At 53.9% G+C, this 22,184-nt stretch overlaps 3 protein-coding genes and 1 long non-coding RNA gene across 4 annotated transcripts; 2 read left to right on the top strand and 2 right to left on the bottom strand.

Annotated features, from left to right (window-relative positions):
* Positions 1-621: 621 nt before the first annotated feature.
* YJU2 (YJU2 splicing factor homolog) lies at positions 622-5,371 on the bottom strand. The gene is made up of 8 exons (XM_062634360.1): positions 5,323-5,371; positions 4,799-4,899; positions 4,385-4,529; positions 3,821-3,955; positions 3,313-3,494; positions 2,861-2,981; positions 1,505-1,670; positions 622-708 (listed from the first exon to the last, which is right to left on the bottom strand). The coding sequence occupies exons 1-8, from the start codon at positions 5,344-5,346 to the stop codon at positions 632-634; spliced, it is 951 nt and encodes a 316-aa protein (XP_062490344.1). The 5' UTR covers positions 5,347-5,371; the 3' UTR covers positions 622-631.
* Positions 5,372-5,995: 624 nt separating this feature from the next.
* RPL36 (ribosomal protein L36) lies at positions 5,996-7,783 on the top strand. The gene is made up of 3 exons (XM_062634358.1): positions 5,996-6,204; positions 6,929-7,063; positions 7,653-7,783. The coding sequence occupies exons 1-3, from the start codon at positions 6,112-6,114 to the stop codon at positions 7,740-7,742; spliced, it is 318 nt and encodes a 105-aa protein (XP_062490342.1). The 5' UTR covers positions 5,996-6,111; the 3' UTR covers positions 7,743-7,783.
* Positions 7,784-8,619: 836 nt separating this feature from the next.
* LONP1 (lon peptidase 1, mitochondrial) lies at positions 8,620-21,308 on the bottom strand. The gene is made up of 18 exons (XM_062634357.1): positions 21,078-21,308; positions 19,642-19,730; positions 19,064-19,183; positions 18,393-18,618; positions 17,692-17,753; positions 17,147-17,276; positions 16,688-16,771; positions 15,632-15,852; positions 14,831-14,969; positions 13,872-14,050; positions 13,179-13,266; positions 11,773-11,895; positions 11,435-11,551; positions 11,025-11,165; positions 10,773-10,938; positions 10,003-10,211; positions 9,374-9,538; positions 8,620-9,000 (listed from the first exon to the last, which is right to left on the bottom strand). Exons 1-18 carry the CDS (start codon positions 21,252-21,254, stop codon positions 8,836-8,838), a joined length of 2,601 nt encoding a protein of 866 aa, XP_062490341.1. The 5' UTR covers positions 21,255-21,308; the 3' UTR covers positions 8,620-8,835.
* Positions 11,097-11,434, top strand: LOC134171803 (uncharacterized). Its single transcript, XR_009967738.1, has 2 exons — positions 11,097-11,345; positions 11,381-11,434. It is a non-coding gene; the product is annotated as an uncharacterized LOC134171803 (long non-coding RNA).
* Positions 21,309-22,184: the final 876 nt, after the last annotated feature.

Below are 22,184 nucleotides of genomic sequence, written 5' to 3'. Positions count from 1 at the left end.
CCCCTCAGCCTCGGGGAAGGTCCAGCACGGAGCTGGAGGGCTCAGGGAAGGGGGGGACAGCCCTGACCCCACACAAGGTGCCCCCCCATCAGCACAACGAGGGATGCAGGCTCACCCTGCAAGAGCAGGTCCTGAGCCCCACGGGGGGGGGGGGGGGCAGGAGCCACCCAGGGCCTGAGGCAGGGTGAAAGGCATCCTCCTGCAGCAAAAGAGGGGTGCTGAGCACCCACCGTCCCCTGCTCCCCATAGGGATGCAGGTGAGGAGGGAAGAAAGGCCCTGAGGTCCCTTTACTGCTGCGGGCAGGTTGGTGCATCACAGACTGGGCAGTGGGTGCCACCAGAAGGGACAAAGCCCTGGGCTGGCCCTGGTGCTTCCCCGCCCATCGTGGTGCAGGGCTGGGCATCACGGTGCTGCCAGGGCCGGCTGGAGGCTGCACCTGGGCACAACCAGGCTGGGGCACAGCAGCAGGGTCCTCCTGTGAGGAAGCCATCGTCCGGGCTCTGCTCCCTGCTGGAGGATGGACACAGACCCTGGGCCGGGCAGGGAAGGTGCTGGGGGTGCCGATGGTCCGGGAGCCCCGCTGGGCCCCCGCTGCGGTGCCAGCTCCTCCTGGGGCTCTGGTGCCCCTCATCAGTCCCCGGCGCTGTCCTCGCTGTCCGAGTACATCCCCAGCAAGCTGAGGGAGGACGCGGTGGGGGGAGCCGAGCCTGGGAGCAGAGCAGAGCAGAGAGCATGGGGGGCAGCCCTCCCACGGCACAGACAGCACGGACCTCCCGCGCCGCAGCCGCGGTGCCTCATCTCCCCGGCTGGGATCCAGCCAGGACAAGGTTGAGAGCCCAGGGCCCTGAGCAGGAGCCTCCTGCAGGGCAGGAAGCAGCAAGGGTGCCCCAAGGTGTAACCGAACCCCCTTCTGCCGGAGCAGAGGCTGGGAAAGCCCAGGGAGGGCACCTCCAAGCACTGCCCTGCCTAGGAGCTCCCCGGAGGCACGTGGCGAGCCCAAGGCTTGGGGCCAACCAGCCCAGAACTGATCGATTCGTTGACTCTTTCCCTAAATCCAGGGATCCTCTGCCCTCCCAGGACAAGCAGATGATGCTGAGGTGCTGGAAAGCCTCTTTAAAGCTTCCACGCTCCAACACTTTGGTACGTTTTATAATCAGGCCCCAAAACAAAGCCATTTTCTTGCTTTTGCATCCCTATCTCTCTGTTGTGACTGTGCCCAGCACCCCATGGGCACACCAGGATGCTTGTTTGAAGCTTTTGGCCCTGAGGCTCTGCCTCCAAGGCCCTGGCTGACAGCCAAGGACCGGGAAGGAGCCTCTCCTCCATCAGGACATCTGGAGACAGGGACACCCCCCCGTTCTCACACCATTGTGGGCCCATCTGTCCCCAGCTCGACCTGAGAGCACTGATGCTCTGAAGACAGAGCTGAACACCATGTGCGTGCTGCCAGGTCCCTCCCTGATGGCCCAGTTCAGGGCACCCCAACCCTGCAGGGGCAGTTACCAGTGCTGGCCGTGGTCTCCTGGCTCCCTGTGCCATTTGCCAGGGCAGGACTTGGCTTCTGCTTCCTCACTGTCACCAGCCCGGCCAGCTGGGACTTGGTGTTCAGTTTGCCCACGCTCCGCTCCCAGCTCTCAGTCTTCAGCTTCTTACTCTGGGGCTGGGGGTCCTGCAGAGTGGAACGGGGCAGGGGGAAGGAGCGGTAAAACCAGCAGCACAAACAGCAAGAGCCATGGGACAGCTGCTCGAGCAGCCAGGCTGGGTGTTCTGCCCCATAGGGACTGGCACAAGCTACAGACACCAAGGATATGAATCCAAATGGCTGCAGAACAGCCCTTGGAGACAAAGGTCCCACTGCCTGGGAGAGCTGAATCCAGCCTTGTGTGGCCATGGGACACTGAGACAGAGCATAGAACCATGGAACAGGCTGAGTTGGGAGGGACCTTAAAGCTCCTCCAGCTCCAACCCCTGCCCCAGGCAGGGACGCCTTCCACTAGAGCAGCTTGCTCCAAGCCCCATCCAACCCCAGGGCTGCCCCCTGCCCCCTGCAGCAGCACCATGGGCCTGCAGGTGGTCCTGCCGCTGCATCAAAGTCCCCCCTGCCCTAGGATCAGTGCTGGGCCAGGGGACATGGCTCAGATTAACCCAGCCCAGCTCAGGGTCACAGCAGCTTTGATTCCCCCAACCCAAGAGAGGTCCCAGACACGGATCCACACCACAGAGCAGCACTGCAGGGCCTGTCTGCGGGGATAATCCCTCCCCTGCAAGCCAGGCACTGAAAGCTCTTTTGTTCTGCACGGCACCAGCGTGGACAAAACAGAAGCAAAGGAGGGGCTGTCCCAACGGAGGGGGGGCTGTTTCACTGCTGTGCTTTTCAGAGCACTGAAATGGAGCCTCGAGTAGGACCACGGCAAAGGCGAGCCTGCCCTTTGCAAGCTGCCTGGACGTGCTGATCGGAAAGGTCTTTCCCACCTAGCTGATTCCCTGGTTCTATGATTCCCTGTGTATTTTCCCCTCAAGAAATGAATGGGCTTCAGTATTTTCACCAATTAAGCTAACGAAAACTTCGCTGCTGATTGAATTCCCTGTGGGGAATGTTATAAATTGCTGGAGCTGAACGGGAGCCACGTCCTGAGCGAGGTGGGGGCAGCTCCATCCCAGCCTTTGTCAGCAGACGTGGTCTAAAATCACCAACTGATCCCTGTTCCCTTCCAGCCCAGTGCACGGGGACACAGCCTTTTGGAGCTGCTCAAGCGTGACACCAAGCTCCAGCACTGCACAGAGCAGGGACAAAACTGGCAACACAGAGCCTGGGACAGCGGGCTTGGACTGGGGGGAAGAGCCTCTGCCCCCACTCACCTCCTGCAGGATGTCTGTGGGGTTCATTCTGGCCTCAGGCTTCACGTGGGGCTTCGCAGGCTCCTCGTCAGAGTCAGAGTCCACCAGGAGCCGGCGGTTCTGTGCCTGCTCCAGCATCTCTCTGCAGGGACAGAGCCAGCCAGGCCTGAGCTCCCTGCTCCCTGTGGTGAGGGCAGCTGGCAGCCCGCAGCGCTGCAACGGGATCCACCTAAGAAGTCACCCTCGAGCAGTGCCTGAGGTGGGAGCACCGAGATGTGCAGCCTCAGCCGGAACTCGCTCTCCAGGTGAGGACACTTCTCAGGGGGAGTCAGCCCCCTCATAACACTGCCCTGACAAAGTGCCCCCATTCTCCTCCCAGCCCGCTCAGGGTCACAGGCAGCTCCTGTGACCTCCAGCCCCTCAGGCAGGGCCCTCCCTGAGCTGCTCTCGGGGTGCACTCCCAGCCCACTCACCTGATCTCTTGCTCATCCTCCTCTTGCTCCCTGCGCTTCTGTTCCGCCTCGAGCTCCTTGTACTGCTTCAGCATGGCCTCGAAGTCCACGTTTGCCTGGCGCTGGTTGAGCTCCTTCAGCTCCTGCAGGTTCTCCAAAACCTCCATCTCCAGCTTCGAGTCCTTGGTTCGGTTCTCCAGGACCTGGATGACCAGAGATAAATGGGATTATCTGAGCTAGAAGAACCTGCCAGCAACACCTCCCCACCCAGTACAGGGCAGGAAGCCCTAAGGGGATCATCATCATCGTCCTCAGCCTCATTTTGGGGTCTTAACAGGACAGGGAAAATTGGGGCAAGATGCAGCCTGTTAAAACTGCTAGCACAGGAGGAAACCTCCTGAGAGCAGAGTTGTGTCCTGCCTGCCCAGAGCACACCAATACCTCGGGAGCCTGAAGAACGAAGGCAATGGCTACAAAGCCACCTGCTTTGCTCAGGTGCCCTCAGCCGGGGCAGAGGTTTGTCTCCTACCTTCATGGGATTGTTGAGCTCTTCCTCTTCCCTCTCCTTCTGCATTCTTTTCTCCTCTTCCTCCAAGAGCTTCTCAGCTTGGAAGTTGCGCGTGGCCCCATGCTCCATGGTGTAGTCCGTGTTCTCGGGATCTGTCTAAGGCACAAGCCGGGAAAATCACTGGGGCCATCCTGTGGCCACTTGCTGAGCCACACGCACACAGCTCCCAATGCCAGCCTCAGCACAGGGGCAGACAATCCCCCACAGCCCTCCTGTTTCTCCAACCGGCGCTGCTGCAGCCCAGCCTCCGATGAGAGAGACACTTCAGAGCCACAAACAGCCACGATAAGGGGAGATAAACTAAAGAGCACATGCTCAGACCCAGTCTTTGCTGGAACAGGGTTAATTTCCTTGCTAGCAGTGCAGCGCTGTGCTTTGCCTTTAGTCTAGCCCTGACAGCACGCCCCTATTGCAGGTAAACCCCAGCAAGCACCCCTTCCCCACAGGGTCAGCACCCATCAGTGGCCACAGCCTGCACAACCTCCCCAGGGAGGGAGAGCACAGAAAACCCAGGGCACATCTCACCTTGAAAGTGATCTCTGCCAGGCACCGCGTGCACTTGATGTAGAAGCGGAAGATGGGCAGCCCCAGGTACGCCTCATTCTGAACAGTCTCCTTACGGGCATTAAACTTTTTCCCCTTATAGATGTATTCCCCACAGGTCTTGCAGCTGGGGAAGGGAAAAGAAAGGTTCAGAACACACAACAGAACGGGGAACAGACCAAGAGAATTCCGATTTATTTCGGGGCTTTCATCCTTTGGGAATGGAGCACACTCCAAACAACCCCCCCATCCCCCAGCACCTCCTCCCTCTCTTCCATCCCCTTTTCCCTGCTCTGTCACCCCTGCAGCTCCTCTGCACTGTACGAAGGGGAACCCATCCCTAAGCCAGCTTCTCTTCCACAGCCGCTTTCTGCTGCCTGGCGGAGCCGCTCGTACCGCATGTTGAAGGGGGCCATGAGCCGCACCACATACTGCCGGTCCTTCGGGAGTCGGAGCTTCGGGATCTTGGCAGGATCGAAGTCCGGGGGGTAGTATTTCTAGAGAGGCAGAGCAGAGACGTGTGCGTGCGGGGCGCAGCCACCCGGAGGAGCGGGAGCTGCAGCGGCCGCGCTCCCGGTTGCTGAATGCACCCGGAGGAGCCAGCGCTGTGCTGGGTGCGGGGTGCTGGGTGCGGGGTGCTGGGCGCTGGGTGCGGGGTGCAGGGTGCTGGGCGCGGGGTGCTGGGCGCTGGGCGCGGGGCGCTGGGTGCACGTCCTCCGCCCCCCGACCCGTCCATGATTCTAGGACCCGACCCTCTTGCCCCAGCGGAGGGGCCCTCACCCCAAACACCCCCTCCCGGCCTCAGGGCCCCCCCAACCCAGCCGGGGCCCCCGGGCACCCCTGCTCTGAGCGCCAGCCTCACCCACAGACACCCCCCGGCTCCACAGCGCCCCCCGGCCGGGGCACCCCCCCCAACTCACGTTCAACACCTTCCGCTCGGACATGGCTGCGGGTGCCGGTGCTGCCGCCGCTGCCGCCGCTGCCACCCGCCCCGATCGCCGCTTCCGCGGAGAAGCTCCGCCCCCCTCCGCCTCTCATTGGTGCGGAGAGCCGCGGGGTCGCTAATCCTCGTCTGTTATTGGCCGGCGCCGAGGCCTGGCGTGGTGCCGCACACAGCGGAGTCCGCCGCGGCGCCGCGGCCCTCTCGGAGGTTCCGCCGGGGCTGCCCCCGTTCCTCTGGGGTTCAGCCCCTTCTGCCCCAGAGCTCATCTCAGTCTCCCCTGGGGCAGGTTAAAGCCATTCCCCTTGGCCTGTCCCCATATCCCTTATATCCCAAAGCCCCTCTCCATGTTTCCTGCAGCCCCTTCAGGCACTGGAGCTGCTCTCAGGTCTCCCCTTCAGGAGCCTTCTCTTCTCCAGGCTGCCCCAGCCCAGCTCTCTCAGCCTGGCTCCAGAGCAGAGCTGCTCCAGCCCTCGCAGCAGCTCCGTGGCCTCCTCTGGCCCCGCTCCCGCAGCTCCACGTCCCCCGGTGCCGCTGCCCGGAGCTGGGTCAGGGCTGCGGAGGGGCAGAACCACCGGCCGCCAGGGGTCGCCCTCCCTTCTCGCCTCTATGGACATGGAGCGTCCCTCCTCCGGAGGGGCTGTCCCAGCGTTCCCCGCGCGCTCCGTCCTTCCGGTGCGGAGCCATCTGCGGAGCGGGCGGGGAGCGCCGGGGCCGGGTGCGGATCCGCGTCCATCGTTGGCGGCGCTGAGCGCTCCGTCCCGCAGCCATGGCGATCCGGTACCCCATGGCCGTGGGCCTCAACAAGGGCTACAAGGTGACCAAGAACGTGTCCAAGCCCCGGCAGTGCCGCCGCCGCGGGGTGAGTATGAGCCGGGCCCGGGCCTGGCGGGAGGGCCGAGCCCAGGTGCGCGGTACCGGACACCCGTGGCTGCCGGGAACGGGGAGGCGCTCGCGGGCTGCTGGCCCGGGACCGCGCGGCCCCGAACGAGCGAGGTGCGGCTGCAGAACGCGAGGTGGCTCCGGGGGGGGGGCCGGGTGTGGAGCCCCCGAGCTGCAGGGACCGGGGCAGCGGCAGCCGCAGGAGTGGGGGGGGTGAGCGTTAAACCCGTGAGGGTGGGTGCGAAGCAGCCGGTATCGGTACCGGCAGAGCGGCAGCGGAGGAAGGCAGATGCATGGGAAGCAGTCGGAGTGCAGTCAGCACACAAGCTGCTCCTGTCAGTAAGCGCAGGCGCCCCCAGACCAGCCCGGTAATGACCAGTATCGGTTATCCAGGTTCAGGGAATGCTCACAAAGAGGAAACGGCACCTGGCAGCTTTTACCTGCTTTGATGAAACTCTTTCGATGTGGTGTTTGACTCACACAATCCCAGCCTGGTTTGGGGTGGAAAGGACCTCAAAGCTCCTCCAGCCCCAACCCCTGCCACAGGCAGGGACCCCTTTCACTGGAGCAGCTTGTTCCAAGCCCCTGTGTCCAACCTGGCCTTGAACACACTGGGGCCTCAGCCCAGTGTTCGGGGGATGCTTGGCTCTCCAGTGTGAGTCAGTCAGTGCTGATGTTCTTGGATTCATGGATTTCTCCTGCAGCGTCTGACCAAACACACCAAGTTTGTGCGAGACATGATCAGGGAAGTCTGCGGCTTTGCGCCCTATGAGAGACGTGCCATGGAATTGCTGAAGGTTTCCAAGGATAAACGTGCTCTGAAGTTCATCAAGAAACGGGTAGGTCCAGCTGCCATCATCAGAGGATCCCAGCCTGGTTTGGGTTGGAAGGGATCTTAGGCTCCTCCAGTTCCAACCCCTGCCACGGGCAGGGACCCCTTCCACTGGAGCAGCTTGCTCCAAGCCCCTGTGTCCAACCTGGCCTTGAGCACTGCCAGGGATGGGGCAGCCACAGCTTCTCTGGGCTGAGAAGAGTGGTGGGAATGCTCCTTGGGTTGGGTGGGAGACAGACACAAGGGCCCCAAGGCCCAGGAGCCCTCACTTTGCCTTTGGTCTTTCTGCATCATTTGTAAATCTGGTGTTGGGAAGAGGAGGAAAAATCCTGGGATAGAGGCTGGGAACCATTCACCAGGTTGGGGGTTCACTGAGGGCAGCTTTTACCTTGTCTCAAATAATTGAGTACAATGAGATGCAGTGGTGAGAAGTTCCTGACTGGACAGCCAGGGCAAATGGGGCCTGAGCTTACCAGGACTTTACCATTTGGAGTGAAGGAATGAAGGGCATTCATCCCCAGTGGCTGTCCTGGGTAGCCAAGAAGCTGTGTTTGTTTCCTGCTGGAATGATGCTGACTGCTCTGCTCTGCCCTCAGGTCGGCACTCACATCCGGGCTAAGCGGAAGAGGGAAGAGCTCAGCAATGTCCTGGCAGCCATGAGGAAAGCTGCTGCAAAGAAGGACTGAGTTCCACAATCTCTAATTCAATAAAGTCCTTTCTTACCAGATGAGTGCCGTGACTGACAAGTGGTGCCTCTGCTTCAGCCTGCCCAGGCTTTAAGCCTGGAGTTGTTTCTGGTGGTACTGAGCCATGATATAGTGGGGAGAAACGTGTCCCTCAGCAGCTCAATCACAGACTCGGCTAGGCTGGAAATGAGATCAAGCCCAGCTGTCCCCCAGCACTGCCAAGGCCGCCACTACCCCATGGCACCGAGGGCCTCGTCTACATGGGGTGTGAACACTTGCAGGGATAGTGACTGCAGCACTGCCCTGGTCAGGCAGTTGTAGGGAGCAGTAAGGTCCCCCCTGAGCCTTCTCTTCTCCAGACTGAACCCCCCAGGTCCCTCAGCCATTCCCCATTACCCCTGTGCTCCAGGCCCTGCACCAGTTCTGCTGCCCTTCCCTGGCCCAACTCCAGCACCTCAATGTCTCTCTTGTAGTGAGGGGCCCAGAACTGAACACAGGATTTGAGGTACAGCCTCACCAGTGCCCAGTGCAGGGGCACAGTTACTGCCCTGGCCCTGCTGCCACACTGGTGCTCGTATAGGCCAGGATGCTGGTGACTTCTTGGCTGCCTGAGCACACTGAATGCATGAGCTCTGCTGAACTGGCTCTTGAATTTCAGTTTCCCCTTATAAGTCAAGACAGGGAGAGGTTTCTGCAAGGCACTTCCACTACCAGCACCTCAGGAATGTGATCTCTGTGAATCACACCTCCAAGCTCTGCTTGCAGTTAAATGTGTTTTTTCCCCATCAGCAGAGCAATGACTGAAAAATCTGTAATTAAAGAGACCAGAGCAGTGGTGGGAAAAAGGCTCCAGGGCTGGTGGCTGAAAACATGGACATTCTTTACGTAAAATGTCACAGTTTATTGGAAACACGTAACTGGATCATCATTCCATAGTGAAGAGTGAGAAATATTTTACTCTAGTAAAGCCATAATTCATTTCAGCAGCTGCTCAGCAGCAATAGCTCCATGTCCCACTTCAGGTCACCCCAGTTCTCTCTAGGGGCTGAGCATTTGAGGACAAACCACCTTCCAGCCATGGGATTCTTGAACATCATCCTCCACCAGAATCCAGCTTAGAAAATGCTATATCAAATACCTCGTTGTAGTGCTCAACAAAATGCACTTCCAGTCCTTCTGTAATGAATCCAGCAAGGTCGTAATAATCCTTCTTATTCTCTGATGGCAGAATGATGCAGGTGACGCCTGCCCTCTTTGCCTGCGGGAGAACAACGGGATGGAGGCTGTTGAGTCCTAGGAATCCATCCACCTCCTAGAAATACCCATTGTAGGCAGCAAGAACACAAACAGTTGTTCAGGAGCATGATCTGCCCTTATTCTGCAAGGCGATTCCTTACAGATGGCACTAAGGATGGATGATGCTCTACATCTCCCTTAGTTCCACCAGTCCAGTAACTGGATCACCACAGATGCTCTTGCAAGGCTGGGGTCCTGTCTCCTTCCTCACAGCCAGAGACACCCCCAAGATCCCCACGTCCCCCCAGCAGGTTTCTCCCAGTACAGCAGTGACCACTGTGGTTGTGACAGTCACTGCAGAGCCCAGGGCACAGAGACAAGAGGAGAGCTCTCACCGCAATTGTTTTCTCCTTGATTCCACCAACGGGAAGAATTTTTCCAGTTAATGACACCTCTCCAGTCATGGCCACATTCTGCCTCACTGGACAATTCATGGCCAGTGATAGCAAAGCTGTTACTATGGTACACCCTGCGCTTGGTCCATCCTTTGGTGTTGCTCCCTGGGTAAAAGAGAGCAAATCATCACAACCTCCTACCTTTAGCTCATTTGTGTTTAGCAACACCAGCAAAAACCAGAGCATGAATCCTTTGAGGCTTTTTGTAGGCCTAAGCCAACCATGAAAACAAAGTACCAGAGGTGAGCAGCACAAAAGGGAGAGAGCATCAAGAGATGCAAACCAGTGGAGGACAAACCTGAAAATCACTCAAGGCAGAAGAGAACATTCACTTTAGAAAGCCCAATAAAATCTAGGCCTGAACTAGTGCCAGACTGGATTTATCTGAGATCAAACTCAGGCTGACAGGAGTGCTTTCATGGGATCCAGAAGAAAATGCCTTTATCCCCCCCCTGGTTTTACCGCTAAAAGGGTATCCTGCACACAAATGAAGTGCTTCCCAGCTTCATGTCTAGGGGAGCAAGCAGCCTGGCTGCTATGCATGCTCTGTGTACTCTGCATCAGTTTACCTCTGGCACATGCAAGTGGATATGGGAAGACATGAGGAAGTCATTGTTGGGGTCCTTCTGCATCAGAAAGGCTCTTGCAAATGTGTAAGCTATCTTGGCACTCTCTTTCATTACGTCTCCCAGTTGCCCCGTTACTTCAAGGGACCCATCCTTGTTTTCCTTGTCTTTGGGTCGCCTCAGGGATGTTTCAACAAACAGAGTGGAACCTCCTAAAGAAAGAAAAGACAAAGCCAACATCCTGAGAAAAAGCTGAAAGGAAAAATGAGAAGGTTTTAGTGATGCAGAAGCAATGGCAGGAGTTTGGAACTGGGGCTCTCTGCTGAGACATCATTTCCCTCTTCAATTCCACCCAGTGTCAATTAGAGGACGCAGGAGTCGTATCCTCTGCTGTATTTCCCCAAGTTCCTAGGGAAGTAATGCAGGGAAGCCTCAGCCCTGCCTTAAGCCAGAATGGCACCTCCTGCTTTTAAGGGAGCAGACAAGGTCTTGTCCTCTCTGAACAGGCTTATGCCTTTAGTCACTGCTGTTCCCAATGTATATGCTTCATATGGGATATGGAGCATAAAGTGAAAATGTGCTGGCCTGAGGCTAAAGTGAACCTGGGGAAAGGGAATAAGAAAGGGCCTCTTGTTCAGGGAAGAAGGAGTCAGGATCTAAAAAGGCCACATGAGTTAATGGTGCTGGTAGAAGTTCACTGGCTTCAGTTTGACTATCATATTCCATCTGGAAGATCATAAATGTAGGCATTAACCCAAGTCATTCTGTCTCACCCATCGCTGTCCAGGCCAGACCCATCACCACTCCTGGAGGAGTGGTTTCATACATGCGATCCACGGTGAAGATGGGCTTTCCTACAAAGTCCTGCAGGTTCTCAGGTGTCACTTGCACCGTCTCTGCTTCTCCACTCACAATCTTATAGGCGGATTTCCTCAATACCTGGGTGAGACAGTGATTTCTTTCTGTAGGAGGAGCTGAGGAGGCTGAAGCACAATGGTCACGGTGACACACAACTTTCCCCTCACCTTTTCCACTTGTTTCTGCAGATTCCTCACCCCGCTCTCTCTGCAGTACTGCTTGATGAGCAGAGTCAGGACATCGGATGTGATTTTGGCTTTGTTTTCATCCAAGCCACACAGAACTCGTGCTTGAGGGACCAAGTACCTCTGAAAGAAACAATGCCCCACATCCTTCCCTTAGTTGTCTGACAAAAGCCTGATGGTTCCAATTCACCACTTCATTATGCCCAATGCCATTTGCTGGAATCCACAGCCCATGGAACACTGGAGTTCCTTTAACTGGGTGTTCAAATCAGAGGAACTCTGTCCAAAATGCCCCATGTCTGGGTTTTTCTGGACACAGCTGCATGTAACTATTTAAGCCTGAATGTGAATTATCAGATGTGATTAAACAGTGCATCAGTGGCTTCTCTTACCTCTGCAATTGCAAGTTTCTCTTCTGCTACGTATCCTGATACGTTGATCACTTCCATTCTATCCCGCAGCGGTTCTGGAATGGTTTCTGTTACATTGGCAGTACAAATGAAAAGAACCTGGAAGCATTACAAGATCCTATTAAGGATTTTCATTAACCTGCTGCTTTACTCAAAGCAACAGTCCTTCAGATGTGTGTTTTTCTGTCTGAAAGGTGGGAGCACTCGTGTCTCAATCCCGTCTAACTAAACCATCAGCATCTTTTCATGGACAGGAGATCTCTGCAGTGATTCACATTCACACGTTCCAGCTCCATGGCCTTTGCACAAGAGAGAAATACCTTTGATAGATCCACAGGAACATCAAGATAATGATCCAGGAAGTTCGAGTTCTGTTCTGGGTCCAAGAGCTCTAGGAGGGCTGAGGATGGATCCCCCTGATATCCTCTTCCTATTTTATCCACCTATGGGAGAAAAACCTTAAAAGCTCCAGGAAGTTTTAGACCACAGTAAATTCTCATGCGAAGATTCTTTCATGGCTCCATCTGAAAACCTTCATGTGTCTGTTCAGAAACAGCCACTACCAGCCTGGCAGTTTTGGGGCATTCACCCAAGTCCCCACTAGGCCACTACATGAGCATAACACATCTGAGGAGACACAGATTTTAACGGTATTGTAGAGGAGCACTACAAGGTGCTGGCTTGTATCGGTTCCCTAATATGTGAGCCCAGAAATCCTTTTTACTCTGCCCAAGGTGCAAAGTGCCCATACACAGGTGCTTGTCTCAGCTCTGGTAGCGACTCTGCTGCTTTCACAGAACCACAGGGTCCCTGAGGCTGGTAGGGACTTCTCAAAGGCATCTGCGCAGAGAAGCTGTGAGGGTACTCAGAGAAGCTGTGGCTGCCCCATCCCTGGCAGTGTTCAAGGCCAGGTTGGATCTGGAGGAGCTTTAAGGTCCCTTCCAACCCAAACCTCTCTGTGGTTCCATGATCTTGTCCAGCCCCACTGCTCTGGATGTGAGCACCTAGAGCCAGCTGCCCAGGACCATGTCCAAGGTTGTTGCCTCTTTCAGGGTCCTTCATGTCCTCAGGAGAGGCCAAACCAGGCCTGCTCTCCATTGCTTTTTCTCCTGAGGTATTAACTAGATGGACGTAACAGTTTGCTACTGCAGCCAAAACAAGGCTCTTCACCACCACCACTTTAGAAGTGCTATGACCTAAGGGTTTCATTACCTTTCAAATCAAGATATTAATTGGTTCCATTACACTGCAACTCTTTACCCAGTGTCTTGGTCCCTCTATATCATTCCCATCTTCTGTTGGTCTTTCCCAACCATGGCACACAAGGAAGCTAGAGATAACTTCAGTCTATCCCAAACACCTGCTATTATGTCCTGTCCTTATTTGATTTTCCACAGGCTGGTAGCCCTGACTCATTTATTCTCAAATCAGACCACAAACTGTCTGTAAGCATCTTATTCCTTAGAGTCTTGCTTTAGATCTGCTGAGAGAGTGACTCTCTCTGATAATCTTTAGTTTTGTGCACACTGATGCACCCACAGCGAGGCAGGGAAGAGAAAACAAACAGGTCTTTGTGTCACTGTCACCCAAAGAGCTTGAGACCCCAGCACCACGTAATTAACAGCCCCAGAGCTGGGATTCTGGGGAGAGTTGCTGCTTCACTTTTCCTATTTGGGTCAAGAGCTGATCCGGGAGAGAAAACTAGCAGAAAGATCAGATACATTACCTCATCGATCAGGATAAGTGGATTCTCTGTCTTGGTCTTCTTCAGGCACTGGATGATTTTTCCTGGCATAGCTCCCACGTATGTTCTCCTGTTTTATCAGAGACTGTATTTAGGGAACCATTGTAGAGTACACATCACACAACACAATGCAGCTGATGGAACAGGTATATCCTGCTGGGAAACAAGTCTACCCATCACCATACTAAGCACCAAGACCCATTGAGTCTGTTCCTAGTAGAGATCAGACATGAATTTTGGCAGTTTTTATCTTCAGTTTTAACCACTTTTAAATTAGAGGGAAGAGGCAATGCTGAGAACAGAGCTGTTTGAACAGTGACATCTGAACATGTGAATGATCCTGTTCAATCTGCCACTATTATCCAGTGCTGGCATCTATAGACAGACATGAATTAGCAATTGACATTAGTCCAACGCTTTTGGGTAGCTCACACAGCTTTTCAAAGATCTTCCATAAGCATACACAAGAAACAGAGAGCAACTGTACTTAAGAGACACAAACAGGATTTATATTCCAAACTCCACCCTGTGCTCTCCTTTTTCTCCTATATTTCAACTCCTGCCAGCAAGGGTTGGCAGAACAGAGATGTAAATTACATCAAGTTCAGCTGGGTTCCCATGCTGACCACATTAGTAACAAGTGCTGGATAGAGAAACTGCTCAAGTTACACTGACCTGTGTCCTTTTATTTCTGCTACATCCGTCATCCCTCCCACACTGAAGCGGAAGTACTCTCTGTTCAGGGCTCTGGCAATGGAACGGGCAATGCTGGTTTTGCCAACGCCAGGGGGGCCATAGAAACACAGGATCTTCCCCTGGGTGGACCCTCGCAGCTGGCTGACTGCTATGAACTCCTGCGGAGCAGATGAAGAGCCAGAGTGAACAGAGGGCAACTGCCCCAACACCAAAACACACTTACCAGGTCAAGCACCGATTACAGAATGAGCATCACACAAAACTGGTCCTCAAAGGAGTTGGGGAAGGCAAGGGGAGAAGCTAAGTAAGGATGCTGGTGCACCTCTTTTCCCTCTGGTTATTTACACAGTTTAGATGTCTCAGCTTCCCTAACCACAACAAGCACAGGTGGGATGGGGCATCCTCAGGCAAAAGTGACAGAAGTCAGGGAACAAGGCAAGCCTGAAACCCACCCTATCTGCTTCTTGTGAGGGCTGTATTTCAGACTACAAACCCTTCAGCATCCAACACAGCTCTAGGGATAGGTAAAGGCTGGGAGGCAAACATGCCCTTTGCTAACTTCTGCCCTCTTCATCTTGCAGTTCTGTGTGTTTCGAAAGGCAGCATCTTTGCCAGGCAAGCAGAACCATTGCAATACTCATTGAACAAATGGATTAAAATAGAGACTGCTTCTCTTGGACATTCACCCACTTGCTCAGCACTCGGGAGCAAAGCAAATAAACTGGGAGTATATTGCAGTTTGAAATCAGAATATGACCTTTATTGCTATGAACAATTAAACACATGAACTGCTTACAGAACATTGTGTTCTTGCACACAGCTTTGTTTGATCCATGAATTAATGCAAATTCAATGGAAAGCTATAACCTGAAATACATCCAAACTGCCTGGTGCTAAGCAGAGTGTCAAATAGGCCACACTGCCTATTCCTGTCTTACCAGGATTCGCTTCTTGACATCATCCATTCCATAATGATCCTCCTCCAGAACTGCTCGGGCTCTGGTCAGCTCCAGGTTCTCCTCACTACACTTTCCCCATGGGATGGATGTCAGCCAATCCAAGTAGTTCCGTGTGACACTGATGGAAACACACAAATGAGGGTGATTTGACAACAATCAGCTCATGCTTTCCTCCTCTGCCTTCCAAAACAACCTCAGCCAGAACAAGTGGGATATAAGCTACTCATGGAACGGAGCCTATGAAAAGAACATCAATATCTGGGCAGTCATTGCTAACCTTTCATTCTGACCTTCACTCCCTTCCCCAAAATCAAAGCTTTTTTTTTTTCAGGAAGCTTTTGCTTTCCTGAGACAAAGAACTTCCAACACAAATCCAAAGACAAGACTCTTCCACACACGTTCCCTGCAGGATTTTGTGGTGTGGGGCTGATTCCTGTCTGAGGTTTCTCTTCTCTCACATCTCATGAAAACACCTAACTACAAGAGAGTGGAGCCAAAATGAAGGGCTGAAGGAATTGTAACATGTTTCAGGAGGGGGAACGAACACCACAGTTCTTATCCACAGCACTAAGCTGCAGGAGAAGACCTAAAATGATCAACAGGTAAACTACAGTGAAACAAAGGGGATTTGGGGAACAATCCCATAGCTCGGATGGGATCATGTGCTAAATTCAGGGATAACAACTATGACAAAAACCCAATAGGAACTCCTAAGGTATGAGCTTCCCAGAATGGTATTGATTTCTCTCCTGACAGGAGAGGACACAGCCATGCACTCACTTGAATTCTGAAGAGTGATTATCCAGCAAACCCAACTTGTTCAGCTCTTCATCAATCACATCCATGACGTGTTTTGGCACCACCAAATCCTTTAGTCGCTCCCGGAATTTCTCTTCTATAGCATCCTTGTCCTCCTTTTCCAGACCCAGCTCTTTCTTAATGATCTTCAGTTGCTCTTGGAGAAGGTATTTGCGGTGGGTTTGCTTGATCTTCTCCTCCACCTGGACAAAGCAACAACCACAGTAACTGTTCTGTTCCTGGTACAACCCATCAAACGTCAACCAAATGCTTCCAAATACTTCTGTTATAACCTTTGCAGCAACTGAAAATGCTACTTGGAGACCATTTGCAGCACATTTTAATACAAAAAGTGACTCTATGACATATTCCAGCTCCCTCCACTGGCTGTGATTCAGTACTGTGAGGTTTTGTTTATGCTGGGGAGGCAAAAACCTGGGTAGAGTAAGCCAGATGTGATCTCCTTAGTGCCAGATAATGGGGAATAACCACTTCTCTCAACCTGTTGTCTACACAACTGCAAACAGAGACCAGTATGCACTCAGACTTCCTTGCCACAGGAGCTAATAAGAAGCTTCCTGTACATCAGGGCCTCAAAGTTCTTTCCAGCAAGGCTATTTCCTATCCAGTGGTACCCAGCCTGTCCTCTGGCATGGGATTATTCCAAGCCAGCTGTGGGACTATCAGTTGCTTTCTGCAGAACTTGAGGAGGTCCTTACTGACTCCCTAAGGGACACCACTGGCAGCTACATGCAATTAGGCTTTATAGTGTTGAGCACAACCTTTTCTGCCCGGTAAACTAGCTAACGTTTTTTCACCCACCTTGTACTGCATCCTTCCAGTCTGTAACATCCCAATTTGGTCACAAGAATACTATGGCTGCCCATAACAAAGACCTTGCTAAAGTCAGCAGAAAATGGTCATTGCTATTTCGAATGGACCGTTGCTTTGCTTTAAAATTCTCTGCTGGCTGCACTAAGCATCAGTGGTGGATATGATAGAAATACATACAAGGTGTATGTTACTTGAAAACCTTACCTCCCTTCCAAGACGCTGCTGAAGTTTGCTCAGCTCATATTCCTTCTTCAGGAGGGAAAGGGCTTTGTAAAGCCTTTTGGGAATCTGGAAAAGCAAAACACAAAATGAGTGTTCAGACACAAAACTGCTGTCAACTCCCAGGGAGAAATGGAGAATAAAAAGCTCCAACAGGCTGCCTGGGAGAAATCTCCAGCACCTGCAGATGAGGAAAGATGAAGCATGCAGCAGTTACACATCGTGCAAGCAATGCCACCAATGATGCAGAACTACCTTTCCCTAAGGGCAACTTATTAATGACTTACTATAGCCTTCAACACAAACCTAGTCACTGATACTACAGTATCATCAAACAGAGCACTGAAGTCTCCTCTGTACTGAGGCCTGGTAAAGAAACCATAACATGTAACAGCCACACTTCTGATTCAGCTACCACAGCTTTAGTTAAAAGCTTCATCTTACACTCGTTTCTTCCAGGATGTCTTGAAGTTCATGTGACTCTGCTCCTGTCAGTGCTGCACCCATGTCACTCAGATAGATAGGGTTATCTACCACACGCTGTCCAGCCTGCATCATCTGAAGTACAGACTCTCTGAAAAAATGGTAATAAAACCCAAAGTGCTCTGTTAAAACTCATAAGGGAATATCTTTAGAGTTATTTACTTCTTATGACAGAGTAAAGAAATGAAACACAGCTCAGTTTCATAGCAAAGAACCGTTTCCTTAAAAACTTGGCTAAGCCAGCACTCAGTAAGAAACTCAGTAACACATGCATAGATCACTTGATAAAAGGAATGATCCCGGATACATAAACCCAAACATATGGAATGCTATTATAAGACTTATGTAAAATTTTTGGGTGTCAGTATGCCAGGACTCTTCCTATGCTCATATTACATGGATCAGGCCATGATACTTGTTGCAATGAGCTTCACTTAGATCCCAGTCACCTGCCATAGGACCTATCCTATGCCGTACCCAAAGCAGGCGGCAGAGGAAACACGTACCTGTACAGGGGGTTCAGGGCAATGATGTCCCGGATGGTTTTGACGATTTCTGCAGTAAGAGCCTATGAACACAACACAAATTTCATCAGTAAAAACACTGGCAAAGGACAAAGAAGGCCTCAGTGCAAACACGACTGACATTCCCCAAACTCGCCAGGGCAGGAGCACAGCCGCTGAGATGGTGTGCTGTGATGGTACCTGCTGTGGGGGCAGTTACTCCTCCCGGGAGGCAAGGAAAGGCAAGAAGGGCTATATAAGGCTTTAGTGCTGGTGTTGCCAGGTCTGGGGTAGTGGTTGGCCTTGGTGATCGCAAAGGTCTTTTCCAACCCACTTGATTCTAGAAGGTGGTTTTCTGCACACACAAAACTCAGCTGGTTCCTGGCCAGAAGATATGTTCAGGCTGACCACTCAGGTCGCCCTGCAGTAAAGACTCAGTCTGACAAAGGAGATGACACAGACTAAAGCCCGGCCCAGCCTCTTCATTCAGCAACTTTTGGAAGTGATCAGTTCTAAGGAACTGGGTTGTTGTCATGAAAAAAATCATTATTTTCATGTTAGCCCCTCATGCAGTGGCTCTAGGAGAAAGGAAAGGTTTCTGAAGTGTGAAAGTAGAGCCTGATTTTAGAACGTTTCCTTTTAAGCAAGAAATGCAGGTGCAGCTCTACAGGCCAAGCTCAGGCTTGTAGGATTAATTCACTCACTTTAACCTCTTCTGTGATCTGAAAATCTTCATGAACCACATTCTCTACTTCTACCATGAGAACTTCCTGCGAGGGAGCAGCTACAGGATCTAGTACCAATTCCACTGCTTGGTCCTTTGCTCCAGGCTCCTCTTCAGCCTCCTTCTTGGAGCGCTTCTGTTTCCTTCGTTTCTGTTTGTTCTCAGGCTCCTCAGGCTCAACCTCTAGCTGCTTGTTTATACGAATCCTGAAACCCAAAAGACACCAGGTCCAATGCATTCCCCTCTGCTATGTGCAATTTTAGCATGAAAAGAGCCTAAGTTGTATCTGAAGTCAAATTTCAATCTTTGACAAAGGTGACGTTGTCCAGTTTTTGACAAGATGGAGCTGTTGGTCTTTTATTCAAAATAAGGCTTGATTTAGTAAACAAGTGGTAATCAAGTGGTAGGTCCTGATTGGATTTACAAAGAGAATTTACAGGGAACAAGTTGCCATGCAAGAAAAGTTAAGTGAGCACTGATTTAGCCTGTTGGGGGGTGAATGAGAGGCCAAGGGCAGCTGACTGCACCTTTATCATAAGCTGCTGGCTCAAACCAGGTGGAGAACCACAAAACCAGATTTGTGATGATAAAAAGAATACCCCTTTTGGCACTGGGAGGCTGCTGAGATGCGGCGGTAACACAAGCACTTACCTTCGGTGTCCCATGACTATCATACGCAGCTTGTCGCCAAGGTCCTGCATTTCATGAATCTGCACAAACGTTCCCATCTGGTAGATTTCGTTCAGATCCTCAACCACGTCAGATTCATTGCTGTTGAGGAAAAGAAATGGAGGAGATATTCAGAATCCTGAGTAAGCAGGTATGAAACATTCACTGGTTGGAGGAATCTAAGCTGGCCTCAGGAGCAAGAACACTGCACTTTACCCTGTCACCGCCATGCAGCCCCTTTCCAAACCACCCACCAGCCTGGACAGCCACAGAATCACAACTGCGTTGGGTTGGAAGGAATCTTAGAGATCACCAAGTTCCAACCCCCCCGCTACAGGTTCAGTTCCCCCCAGAAAACAGCCTTGTCTAAAGCAAGACTCAAGCTCCTGCAGTGCTGGTGGTGGCTAGGAAAACTGTCATAGGAAGAGATGGGCTGGTCCAAGCCTATCACAGTTCCTGTAACCCTACCCAAGGCAGGGAAATTCAGATCATGGCTTTTTGTGTAAGTGCAGCCTAGCCATGGAAACAGCTTCTTAAAAGGATCAAGAGAAACTACGTACTTGTCATCCTTTTTAAGAAAAACACCAGCATACGGCTGGGCGAGACGAACTTTCCTCCTCAGCAGCTCAACCAGCTTCTTATTTTTCACCTGGGACAACAACAGGTATGAAATCAGGGATCCATTTTCCGTAAGCTTTGCACCCTCCCTGTGTAAGGCCAGGCATGGGGAAGCCCTGACTGATTCTCGGGGAAGAGCTTCTGCCTAAGAGCTCATCTCAGTCTCCCCTCAGGCAGGTTATAGCCATTCCCCTTGGCCTGACCCTACAGGCCCTTGTCCCAAGCCCCTCTCCAGGTTTCCTGCAGCCCCTTCAGGCACTGGAGCTGCTCTCAGGTCTCCCCTTCAGGAGCCTTCTCTTGTCCAGGCTGACCCAGCCCAGCTCTCTCAGCCTGGCTCCAGAGCAGAGCTGCTCCAGCCCTCGCAGCTTTTGACAATGAACAGGATGATCGTGACGGAGCAGCAGGAGCAGTACCACTGCTGTTGGCCCGTCCTCGTCTTAGCACACCTGCTTTAATTCTGCATAATGCCTAAAAGCACTGTGCTTGCGCGTGTCAGAGGCATTAAGTGAAAGGAGAAAAGCATTCCAGGTTCACTGGAGAGACTTCATATTACCAGGAAATAAAGTATCAAATGGCAGCACAGTGAACTCGCAGGGTAAGAGAAAGCATTTAACAATTATCTCAATGTAAGACACATTTACAATGACTTGTACATGAAAGTGTCACGAGGGCGTGCCTGAAGAGCATCATAATATTTAGTATTTTCCTCACCCGACAGGTCTATAAAGGCACTAAAAGTTGCACAAATTAGATCTGGACATGCAGAAAAATACCGTCAGAAGTACCATCACGATAAATAACAGTGCAGGACTGGGAAGATCCTGATTCAGCTCCTGCTCCATTGACTCCAAATCAGCTCGGTGGAATGCGACTGAGGTGTAAAACTAGGAGTTTTAGCTGTTGCTAAACAGCTCCATTTCAGGGGGAGTCACGTACAAACATAACTGACAGAACATAAATGTAGGGCTCCTAAAAGCCACAGCGGGGTGCGGGGGGAGATCACGCTCCCAGACCTCCATCCCTCCGGCAGTGCTGCTCCACAGCAGCGGCAGGCTCCCTCCGCTCACAAGTGCCGTTGCTGGAGCCGTGACCCGAGCCCTCGAGGCTAAGCCAAGGACGCATCTGCTCAGCCTTGAGCACGAGAAGGACCGTGCGTGCGAGCGAACCGCTCCTGACCTTCCCCGCCGCAACCGGCTCTGATGCAACACCCGCGAAACCCGGAGCCCAAAGCAGCCGCTACCCCCGCGTGCTCGGGCCGCGACGCCTGCAAAGGGCAGGGCGCTGGGGAGCAGCGCACCCCGCAACGGCCAGGGCCGGACTCGGCTCCTGCGCTGCGCTCATCCTCCAGGACGGTGCCACCGCTCCCCGGGGCCCTCACCTCGATGATCTTGATGAAGCGCGGGAACACGGGGTTGCGCGTCACGGCGATGAGCGGCACGTTGGGGAAGTGCTCCGGGACCATCAAGGGCGTCAGCGCCGTCATGACCGGCCCGGCGCCGCCAGCCTCGCCCCCGCCGCCGCCGCCGCCGCCCTCCTCCCCGCCGCCTCCTTCCATCGCGTCCCCCCCCGCCAGCCCGCCGGGGCTGCGCTGCTGCCATGGCGGAGCGGTGCTGAAGGCGGCGCGGGCCGGCGGCGCGGGGCCCAGCGGGGCCGGAGCGGGCGCGGCGGAGGCAGCGGCGGCCAAGAGGCGGCGCCGAGCGGGGCCGAGCAGCGCCGGCCGCCAGCGCCCGCACAGCCGCAAGCAGCGGGCGGCCGCCATGCTGCCGTCCCGCGCACCGCCGCCACTTCCGTCCCCCCGCAGCGCGCAGGCGCGGGGCGCGGGCGGTGCGTGGCTGCGCGCACGTCCCGGCCCCCGCAGCGCGGCCCCGGGCGCAGCTGCGCGGAGCGGCCGCTGAGGGGCGCTGTCGGCGGGGCCCGGCCCGGCCCCTCAGCGCGGAGCCGGCCCCGGCTGGGAGCGGAGCGCGCTCGGCCCCGCGGTGCCGGCCTCGGCGCTGCCGCAGCGCAGCGAGGCCCCGGCGGTCGCCTGGGGGTGGCTGCGGCCCGGCCGCTCCGGGTCATCTCCGTGAAGGGAGGCTCCACTCCTCCCTTGGCAGCCGGCGCGGGCACCCTCCCCGGGAGCGTTTCCTTGTGGCCGGGGGGAGCCTCCTGGGTGCGGGCGGTGCCGTGGCCTCCGGTTATTGCCCACGCAGAAGACGGCAGCAGGCAAAAGCTTTAGGGAAAGGCTCAGAATTGAGTGTGTGAGCCGCGGCCCCGCCCGTGGAGATAAGGAACGCCGAACATCATGCTGCGAGTGCAGGTCATGGTCCCCAGGGAAAGCTGTGGCAAAGAACCGTCATGGAAAAGCACTGTGGAAAAGAATTCCCTTTATTGTTGAAATACGCGAATGCTCTTTATGAACACCAGCACTCGGAGCGGACAGGAAGAGCCCTCGGGAATTACACAGCCAAGTGCCCGGGAGCAGGGAGCCCGGCGGCGCCCGTCTCCA

The sequence above is a fragment of the Pezoporus occidentalis genome, unplaced genomic scaffold (genome assembly GCF_034315485.1).
Source record: "Pezoporus occidentalis ecotype Australia unplaced genomic scaffold, CSIRO_AGI_Poc_V1 ctg423, whole genome shotgun sequence".
Lineage (NCBI taxonomy): Eukaryota > Metazoa > Chordata > Aves > Psittaciformes > Psittacidae > Pezoporus > Pezoporus occidentalis.
The sequence above is the reverse complement of the archived record's forward strand: the minus strand, read 5'-3'. Positions and strand labels throughout refer to the sequence as shown.

Coding starts and splice junctions, on each gene's coding strand:
- LONP1 (XM_062634357.1), bottom strand. CDS start 21,254: ATGGAAGGAGGCGGCGGGGAGGAGGGCGGCGGCGGCGGCGGCGGGGGC. Junction 14,970..15,631: donor AATCACTCTTCAGAATTCAA/GTGAGTGCATGG, acceptor TGTTTCCATCAG/TGTCACACGGAACTACTTGG. Junction 11,166..11,434: donor AGAAACTTGCAATTGCAGAG/GTAAGAGAAGCC, acceptor TGTTTCTTTCAG/AGGTACTTGGTCCCTCAAGC.
- YJU2 (XM_062634360.1), bottom strand. CDS start 5,346: ATGTCCGAGCGGAAGGTGTTGAAC. Junction 3,956..4,384: donor TGGCAGAGATCACTTTCAAG/GTGAGATGTGCC, acceptor CTTGTGCCTTAG/ACAGATCCCGAGAACACGGA. Junction 3,495..3,820: donor AGCTCAACAATCCCATGAAG/GTAGGAGACAAA, acceptor CTGGTCATCCAG/GTCCTGGAGAACCGAACCAA.
- RPL36 (XM_062634358.1), top strand. CDS start 6,112: ATGGCGATCCGGTACCCCATGGCCGTGGGCCTCAACAAGGGCTACAAG. Junction 6,205..6,928: donor GGCAGTGCCGCCGCCGCGGG/GTGAGTATGAGC, acceptor TTTCTCCTGCAG/CGTCTGACCAAACACACCAA. Junction 7,064..7,652: donor TGAAGTTCATCAAGAAACGG/GTAGGTCCAGCT, acceptor CTCTGCCCTCAG/GTCGGCACTCACATCCGGGC.